The 10,760-nt window shown below is 35.6% G+C and overlaps 1 gene segment (V, D, J or C); it reads right to left on the bottom strand.

Annotated features, from left to right (window-relative positions):
- Positions 1-274: 274 nt before the first annotated feature.
- Positions 275-10,760, bottom strand: part of LOC128647125 (T cell receptor alpha variable 21-like) — a 76,640-nt gene continuing 66,154 nt past the window's right edge. The window contains 1 exon segment of the V gene segment in view: positions 275-609. Coding sequence covers positions 275-609 — 335 coding nt within the window.

Below are 10,760 nucleotides of genomic sequence, written 5' to 3'. Positions count from 1 at the left end.
CACTATTGCCAATACATGATGCTTTTAAAAATAATAATAATATTAATGATAATAGTTATCATCATTTTGAAAGAATGATGTTATGATCATAATAAAAAGATTAGCTAAATTTAGAATGTTTCAGTGTCACATCTTTAGATAAAGACACCTAACTTAGAAACCAGTACACAAATAATTCTGTACAAAATGGCATTTGTTCTCTTACATAGACACTGCTGAATTCTCATGGTACATTGCTGTCACCTAATGATGTAAAAAATATTTGCAAGTGATGTTATTGTACAACATGTTTATGCTCTTCACACAGTGTGTCTCTCAGAGCACAAAAATAAGTCCCAGAGTCAGAGCTTCTCGCCCTGGTGATGTGCAGAGGGAATTCCTTGTTTGCCTTGTCATGTTTATAGCTGAAGTGTCCTTTATGTTCTTCCCCAAGAGATTCCTCAGTAGATGTATCCCGGAGAATATACTGAAGGGTTTGCCCAGGTTTTTGCACATACCAGAACATATTATATGCTACTACATCATAACTACAGTTCAGTGTGATATCTGTCCCTTCACTGATTGATTCTTCTGAGGGTAACTGGGTAACCTGATCTGCAGAGACATAATCTAAAAGAGAAAAAAAATAATTACACAGAGATATGGGAACAGATAGATGAGAAAACACAAGTCATGATGAGAGAGTGATAGTGCCTGTAAGGTGTGAGTAATGTTAAAGACAATAATTCTAGTACTGCAATGTGATAGAAGAGCTTAGATTAGTGAATATCTTGATCAGCAGGAGGAATCATTTTGCAGGATTTAGAAGAAGCCAAACTTACTTATAAATGCTGCAGATATGAAGAAACATAGGTGAGAGCTAGTGTACATGGCTGTAACTATAATGTTTCTGAGGCACAAACTACAGACAGGGGAATTAAGTCTTGAGCTGTTAAGTCACAGCTACTGGCAGTAAGTGGATATACGCTGTCACTCATTCTATAGAAAAAAAAAGATATCACATGGTCTAACTTTAGAATCAGTTACACCACAACCACTCCCTTCAATTTGACATTGCTTACAATCCTTGTAATTATATAGGTCAGTTACAACATATTGGGCTACATTACGAGAGGATCGCTAATTGCTCGTTAACTTTGCTAGCTTAGAGCTTGTTGGCAAGCAGCAGTTATATTTATGATATCATTTTTAATTGATGACACTATAGAGTTTTAGGTACAGTTAGTTAAACTATGTATTAAACTAGAACTTGGCAACTCTGAACCAGTGATGGGGAATGTATGGAACAGCCAATGTTGTTGATTACGTCAGATTACGAGTGGAGCGCTATAGTTTGATAACAAGCGATAACAGGTTTTCGCAATTGTTTGATCGCAAGTTAAATTGCGCTGGTATTACAATTTGAAAGTAAATGCAAATGCTTGAGCGCAATTGCGATTTATGCTAGAATGATTAGTGTTACCTCAGAGCTCTGGTTAACTCTTTAATGAAACAAAAAGTGTCACAAAACACATCAAAAATACATTAAACAGTACAGTTATACTCATAATAACACTAATAAAAATATTGGGAAAAAATATTGCACAAAAAGTTATAAGGGTTTAAATATATGAGGTCTCAGGTGTTAGATGAAAAAAACGGCAGGAAAAGGACTTTAACATTGAGATATATATATACATGTCTAAAGATGTATATGTATGTATGTATATATATATATATATGACTTTAAATGTGTACATATGTATGTATGTATGTATGTGTGTATATATGTATTTACAGACATATATACACATAAATACATATGTATACATATATAGACAAATATTATAAGTGCATTGGAGCCCTTTGCAGTCAAGTATATGAAAACATGTAAAAGCATATTTATGCAATATTAATTTTTAATAAAGTGTTATACTGGGGGAATATGTTCTAAGTATTTTTAAATAGATATTCCTATATATCTGTATGAATATATACCTATATATAATCATATAGGTATAGATATATATTGTACCAAAATACCATTAGATATATGTAGAAATGTATTTATGAATAAATAGAACATATTCTGCTAGTTGAAGAACCTTGGAATGTGAAATATTCATATTGTTATGTTGGGTAAGCGCATTCGAGAATATGGGGGATATCTATCAAGCCGTTAACCGCAAATACGCTGGAATTCTGCAGTGTATTTGTTGCGAGCTTGATCCGATCTAGTTATTAAAGCCTACAGACCGGCAAATTTTAAAATTTATGATGTAAAATACGATCCACCGGTCTCAATCCAATGCAGATCAATGCTTACATCATTACAGATGTTCCGAATAAACATTCGGCTCTATTTGACACCTTTTCCCTAACAGGTAGGCTCGTGGCTATTCCGGCCCAGCGTACCTTTTTTCAGTCAATGGGAGTCTGAAAGCACCAAAAGCTTATGTTCAATGCTGCCAGATATCCCATTGATTTCTATGGATGAAAACAAGTTACGTTTACACCTAACACCCTAACATAAGCCCCGAGTCTTAACACCCCTAATCTGCTGCCCCTGACATCGCCGCCACCTAAATAAAAGTTATTAACCCCTATCCCGCCGCTAGCCGACCCCGCTACAACCTAAATAAATGTATTAACCACTATTCCACCGCTCCCCGCCCCGCCGCAACCTTAATAAAAGTATTAACCCCTAAACCTCTGGCCTCCCACATCACTACCACTAATTAAACCTATTATCGCCATATTAACCCCTAAACCTAACAACCCGCTAACTTTAAATTATAATTACAACATCCCTATCTTAATATAAATTAAACCTTACCTGTAGAATTAAATTAAACTCATTTTAAACTATTAATTAACCTACCCTAACTATTATACTACAATTAAATTAAACTAGCAATTAAATAAACAAAATTACATATTAAAGAAACCTAACCCTACTAAAATTATTTAAATATACTATTTAACCTTATTAAAATTACTAAATTACAAAAAAAAACCACTAAGTTACAAAAAAATCAAACACTAAATAACGTAAAAATAAAATTAAACACATTATCAAAAATAAAAAAGAATTACACCTAATCTAATAGCCCTATAAAAATAAAAAATCCCCCCCCCAAATAAAAATAAACCCTAGCCTACAATAAACTACCAATGGCTCTTAAAAGGGCCTTTTGTGGGGCATTGCCCCAAAGTAATAAGCTCTTTTACCTGTACAAAAAAATACAAACACCCCCAACAGTAAAACCCACCACCCAACCAACCCCCCAAATAAAATATCTATCTAAAATGATCTAAGCTCCCCATTGCCCTTAAAGGGCCTTAATACCCAAATGTTTAAACACTTGAAAGTGATGCAGCATAGCTGTAAAAACCTGAGCATTTCTATGTAAAAAAGTAAGATATTTTACCTCAAAAGTTCCTCAGTAGCCACATCCCATTGTAAAGGATTTCTAAGCAGCATTTTAGTGTGTCTGTCCTGGGACAGCTGAAAGGATGAGCCTCGTGAACTCTCATATTATTTCACCAATCAGGTAAAGGAAGCTTACTATGAAATTTCATGAGAGTTAAGTCAAATCTCATGAGATCACAGTAAGAGTTCATGACCTCATCACTGCTAATGCTGATTGTCTGCTGTTCATTTCCTCATTTATTTTTTTTTACCTGCAGCTGGGAGCAGCTGAGCATAATTTTTTACACAGAACTTACTCTGCTGAGCTGAGGAGATTGTGAGGTACAATATCTTCCTTTTTTACATAGAGATGCTCAGGTGATATTTTCCTGCCAGCTTTTTACATTTATACTGCATCAGTTTCAAGTGATTTAGCATATGAGTATAATGTCCTTTTAAAAGTGCATTTAGCTCTTTTACATGCCCAGACCCTAATCTAAAAATAAAACCCACCCAACGGGTTTGACATAATACTTAGTAGTAGTTTGCTTAAGCATCCCACTTGCTAGCTTTACCTCTTGCTTGTGTAAAAATTGTGTAATCTATCGTTAAAGGGACACTTTACTGTATAATTGTTTTCCCATTGACTTATGACTTATTTTAATAATTGTGAGGTACAGCATGTATGAGAAATTACTCGTTAAGATTTATTTTTGTATTTGAAAAAGCATTTTTTCTCATTGAAACCTCAACCTCAAGAACATACCCAGTTAACAGGGTATGAAACCCAAAATGTTTATTTCATGATTCCGATAGAGAATACAATTTAAAAAAAGATTACAACTTAGTTCTGTAACAAAATTGTATTTGTGTTTTTTTGGTGTACTTTGTTGAAAATAAGGTAGGTAGGTTCAGGAGTGTGCATATGTTTGCATTACTATAGGGCAGCAGTTTTGCAAAAATTTTATTAGGGCAGTAGTATTTCCTGCCATGTTGTGTTCAAGACACGTGTACATTACCTACCTAGGGCCTAGATTTAGAGTTCGGCGTTATCCGTAAAAACCAGCGTTAGAGGCTCCTAACGCGGGTTTCTTACGCACTCCGGTATTTAGAGTTTATTTACCGCCACTCAAAATACACCTAACGCTCACCTTTCTACCGCCACCTCAGACCCAGTAGTAAACATATACCGCAAAAAAAAACATCCACGAATCACAAAACAAATATTACACAAAGTACACTTACACTCATACAAACACAACACTATCTTTATTTTTCTTATTTTTTTTTTTTTCATTAAAATACAAAGGATTAAAGTTGCGAGATCTCGGGTGTTTGAAAAAAATCCACACAAATCCATTTTCCCATTGACTTACATAGACACACGGGAAAAGACCCTCATATACCTACATCTAACTAATAACATTATCACAAACATACACTCATCGATGCATACAAACAATATACACCACATGACATACACAAAATTTTTATTTATTACAAAAAGAACACGATTTAGCGACTTTTTCACACAAGATCATGACGTCACTCACTTTACGAGGAAAACCAGTCTTAGAAAAAAAAAAGAGAAATATTTGGAGCCTCCATTGACTTCTATTGGGAAGACGTGCTCGTGCACGCGAAACCCTCATTTCCCTAACGCACGCAAATAGCGTAGACTGAAAAACTCCAAATACCAGCGCTAGAAAATACATGATTTCATGCGTTAGACCTAGCGATGATAAATAGATCAAGAAATGACTATTTCCCTATGGTGGACTTATGGTTTTTAATATTAAATATTCACCACACCATAAATATTTTTAACACTTTTAGATTACATCAACTAAAAATCCCCATCACTAGTAACACATTATTATTTCAATAAAATTACATTTACAATTAAAATAAAATTCAATACACATTTCTGGATTCACAAACACTACACAATGGGAAACATCTCTCATTTACCTTTATTATTGCATTTCAGTTATTCAACTCATATGCTTGCAGCAACTGCATATCTACATAGGCTTAACACATAATCACTCATGGATGCACATACATTACGTTTAACATTCACTCATACATGTGCATTCAAATGATGGGGGACAAACACATTACATTCTCTACAGGAATCACAAAACACAACATATGTATTTGACTGTACTTGTAACATCATGATTCCATCACCAGAAACCATTAGGAATTACGTACAAGAAGAACATCATTACACCAGATTACAGATGTCACTTTATGGGAAGGAACAACAATGCCAGACCGCTATATACAAGTCAGCATATGTGGGACACAATCACAATATATACGTACTACATGTACATAACACGTATCCCCCATCACGCAACCACAAAGCACACATTTATATTTTATTCAGCACACAATAACAATGTAGCACAATACAACAACACAATGAGGATTTCACAACTACATAGGCAGGTTAATAATATCATGACGTCATTACAAGATTCAACCATACACATCACAGATTCACCACTGTACCGCCCCTTTAGGAACTTTAACACTCAATACTACAATACAACATATACGTAAACCACACTTTTGAACAGCATTATTATGGAGATTTCAATGGGACAATTAAGAAATATTGTCAGATCGCAAATCAATTATATATACAATACTACAGATGGCAGCCGGAAGTTATTCAGTATTCGTGCAATTTTTATGGGACGCATACAATATTGTCAGATATAAAATCACTTATATATACAATACTACAGATGACAGCCGGAAGTTATTCAGTATTAGTGCCATTTGAATGGGACGCATACAATATTGTCAGATATAAAATCACTTATATATACAATACTACAGATGACAGCCGGAAGTTATTCAGTATTAGTGCCATTTGAATGGGACGCATACAATATTGTTAGATATAAAATCACTTATATATACAATACTACAGATGACAGCCGGAAGTTATTCAGTATTAGTGCCATTTGAAAGGGACGCATACAATATTGACAGCTCGGCAATCACTTATATACACAATACTACAGATGACAGCCGGAAGTTATTCAGTATTAGTGCGATTTGAAAGGGACGCATACAATATTGACAGCTCGGCAATCACTTATATATACAATACTACAGATGACAGCCGGAAGTTATTCAGTATTAGTGCGATTTGAAAGGGACGCATACAATATTGACAGCTCGGCAATCACTTATATATACAATACTACAGATGGCAGACGGGAAGTTCGGAATTATTATTGCGATTTAAAAGGGACGCATACAATATTGACAGCTCGGCAATCACTTATATATACAATACTACAGATGGCAGCCGGAAGTTATTCAGCATTAGTGCAATTTTAAAGGGACGCATACAATATTGACAGATCGACAATCACTTATATATACAATACTACAGATGGCAGACGGGAAGTTCGGAATTATTATTGCGATTTTAAAGGGACGCATACAATATTGACATCTCGGCAATCACTTATATATTCAATACTACAGATGGCAGATGTTACTTTATCGTTTACAAACAATATTGCATCAACATTGATCGATCACATTCTATGCACATTATACACAACTATGCACTTTCATTCATGTTAGCCTGGACGTGTGCTTGTTACTATAAGATCGCGTTTAAGAAATATTGATTACGCATATGATCAAACATTACAAACATGCACTGTATGTGTGATATTTGACACTTTCACATTGAGAATCATTGTTTGAAACTAACATTTCAGCAAACAACAAATAAACGCCCACTGTGAAAGCATTCGCGCCGCTCACATACAAACAAGTGAATACAATCAGCAATCATTACAAACTCACTACCATTGGACTAATTGTACTATAAATCCCCCAAACAACATGGCCAATGCATCACTTGTGATCCACATCAGATCAAGTGCATACCTTGTTACGCTGTTTTGAAAGATGGATGACGATGACATGGTAGACGCTGCTGGTGGTGCTATTGGCGAACTAGCTGTTGGTCGAATCAGGCAGCCTCGGCGGCTCAGACCGAGACGAAGGGGTCGTCTGGTTCGAGGTCCTCGTGTCTACAGGGTGAGACCCACCTTGGAAAACATGAGTGACTTTGAGGTTTTTGATAAGTATCGGCTCGATCGCGAACAGCTCATTGGCCTTTACGAGCTTCTTAAACCTCATTTGGAGCCACGTATACAAATAAGGACTGCTGTTCCCCCCATGAGTAAGATGCTAAGCTGTCTATACGTCCTGGCCTCAGGGAGTTTTCAATCCGGAGAACTGTACATGCATGGCCTGGCTCAAGGTACATTCTCTGGGGTGTTTAATAACTTTCTGGACGCCATGGTACGTATCAGTAAGCAATACATAGGATTCCCACAGAATGATGGTGATTGGAGGCGCCTGAAGCGGGAATTCTTTGATATTGCTCAATTGCCCAATGTCTTGGGAGCCATTGATTGTACCCACATTGCGCTGCGTGCTCCAATTGATGACTTGCCCTTCAGAAATCGCAAACATTTTCATAGCCTCAACGTGCAGTATGTTTGTGACGCACGGATGAGGATTATGCATGTGTATGCGAATTTTGGAGGGGCTTGTCATGATGCCCGCATCCTCTCTCTGTCGTCCCTGTGGAGACAGTTTGAGGAAAGACAAATGCCCCCTGGTTATCTCGTTGGTGAGTATTTGTGCTCAACATGGTTAATTATTTTGACAATTGCCCCTGTATTTTTTAACTGTTAGCGTCATGTTCAGCTATAGGATTAAATTTAACCATTTGTTATTTACCGACGCTAATGTCTAGTTTTATTGAAAAGCAGATATGTAGCATGTCTTACCTTAAGTGTTCAGATAGAGAATGCAATGTAACCATGTAGTTAGCATTTTACACAAGGTTTGGTTTAGTCAAAATACGCATATGTAGCATGTCTTAGATGAAATGGCAAGATATTATCTCATGCAATTTAACCGTGTCCTTGTCTTTTTCCGCTAATGTCTAGTTTTATTGAAATGCAGATATGTAGCATGTCTTACCTTAAGTGTTCAGATAGAGAATGCAATGTAACCATGTAGTTAGCATTTTACACAAGGTTTGGTTTAGGAGAAATACGCATATGTAGCATGTCTTAGATGAAATGGCAAGATATTATCTCATGCAATTTAACCCTGTCCTTGTCTTTTTCCGCTAATGTCTAGTTTTATTGAAATGCAGATATGTAGCATGTCTTACCTTAAGTGTTCAGATAGAGAATGCAATGTAACCATGTAGTTAGCATTTTACACAAGGTTTGGTTTAGTCAAAATACGCATATGTAGCATGTCTTAGATGAAATGGCAAGATATTATCTCATGCAATTTAACCCTGTCCTTGTCTTTTTCCGCTAATGTCTAGTTTTATTGAAATGCAGATATGTAGCATGTCTTACCTTAAGTGTTCAGATAGAGAATGCAATGTAACCATGTAGTTAGCATTTTACACAAGGTTTGGTTTAGGAGAAATACGCATATGTAGCATGTCTTAGATGAAATGGCAAGATATTATCTCATGCAATTTAACCCTGTCCTTGTCTTTTTCCGCTAATGTCTAGTTTTATTGAAATGCAGATATGTAGCATGTCTTACCTTAAGTGTTCAGATAGAGAATGCAATGTAACCATGTAGTTAGCATTTTACACAAGGTTTGGTTTAGGAGAAATACGCATATGTAGCATGTCTTAGATGAAATGGCAAGATATTATCTCATGCAATTTAACCCTGTCCTTGTCTTTTTCCGCTAATGTCTAGTTTTATTGAAATGCAGATATGTAGCATGTCTTACCTTAAGTGTTCAGATAGAGAATGCAATGTAACCATGTAGTTAGCATTTTACACAAGGTTTGGTTTAGGAGAAATACGCATATGTAGCATGTCTTAGATGAAATGGCAAGATATTATCTCATGCAATTTAACCCTGTCCTTGTCTTTTTCCGCTAATGTCTAGTTTTATTGAAATGCAGATATGTAGCATGTCTTACCTTAAGTGTTCAGATAGAGAATGCAATGTAACCATGTAGTTAGCATTTTACACAAGGTTTGGTTTAGTCAAAATACGCATATGTAGCATGTCTTAGATGAAATGGCAAGATATTATCTCATGCAATTTAACCCTGTCCTTGTCTTTTTCCGCTAATGTCTAGTTTTATTGAAATGCAGATATGTAGCATGTCTTACCTTAAGTGTTCAGATAGAGAATGCAATGTAACCATGTAGTTAGCATTTTACACAAGGTTTGGTTTAGGAGAAATACGCATATGTAGCATGTCTTAGATGAAATGGCAAGATATTATCTCATGCAATTTAACCCTGTCCTTGTCTTTTTCCGCTAATGTCTAGTTTTATTGAAATGCAGATATGTAGCATGTCTTACCTTAAGTGTTCAGATAGAGAATGCAATGTAACCATGTAGTTAGCATTTTACCCAAGGTTTGGTTTAGGAGAAATACGCATATGTAGCATGTCTTAGATGAAATGGCAAGATATTATCTCATGCAATTTAACCCTGTCCTTGTCTTTTTCCGCTAATGTCTAGTTTTATTGAAATGCAGATATGTAGCATGTCTTACCTTAAGTGTTCAGATAGAGAATGCAATGTAACCATGTAGTTAGCATTTTACACAAGGTTTGGTTTAGGAGAAATACGCATATGTAGCATGTCTTAGATGAAATGGCAAGATATTATCTCATGCAATTTAACCCTGTCCTTGTCTTTTTCCGCTAATGTCTAGTTTTATTGAAATGCAGATATGTAGCATGTCTTACCTTAAGTGTTCAGATAGAGAATGCAATGTAACCATGTAGTTAGCATTTTACACAAGGTTTGGTTTAGGAGAAATACGCATATGTAGCATGTCTTAGATGAAATGGCAAGATATTATCTCATGCAATTTAACCCTGTCATTGTCTATTTCTGGTAATGTCTATTTTTATTGAAATGCAGATATGTAGCATGTCTTACCTTAAGTGTTCAGATAGAGAATGCAATGTAACCATGTAGTTAGCATTTTACACAAGGTTTGGTTTAGGAGAAATACGCATATGTAGCATGTCTTAGATGAAATGCCAAGATACAGATTTATATATAAATTTATTTTTTTTATTTTATCTTTCTGACAACTTTTAATATGGATTATGGTTTTTAACAAATATATTTATACAACAATATACTAGTTTAAGTATTCTGTTTGAATTATGTTCTGTTCTAAATTTATAGGTGATTCTGGGTACATGAGCCGGCCTTGGCTCATTACCCCCTTGCGTAGCCCAACTGATGTGTCTGAGGAGCGCTACAATAGGGCTCATAAGAGAACCAGGGCGGTGGTTGAAAGGA

This window comes from Bombina bombina, chromosome 2, assembly GCF_027579735.1.
Source record: "Bombina bombina isolate aBomBom1 chromosome 2, aBomBom1.pri, whole genome shotgun sequence".
In the NCBI taxonomy this organism is placed as follows: Eukaryota; Metazoa; Chordata; class Amphibia; order Anura; family Bombinatoridae; genus Bombina; species Bombina bombina.
Note: the sequence above shows the minus strand (reverse complement) of the source record. Positions and strands in the feature narration are given on the sequence as shown.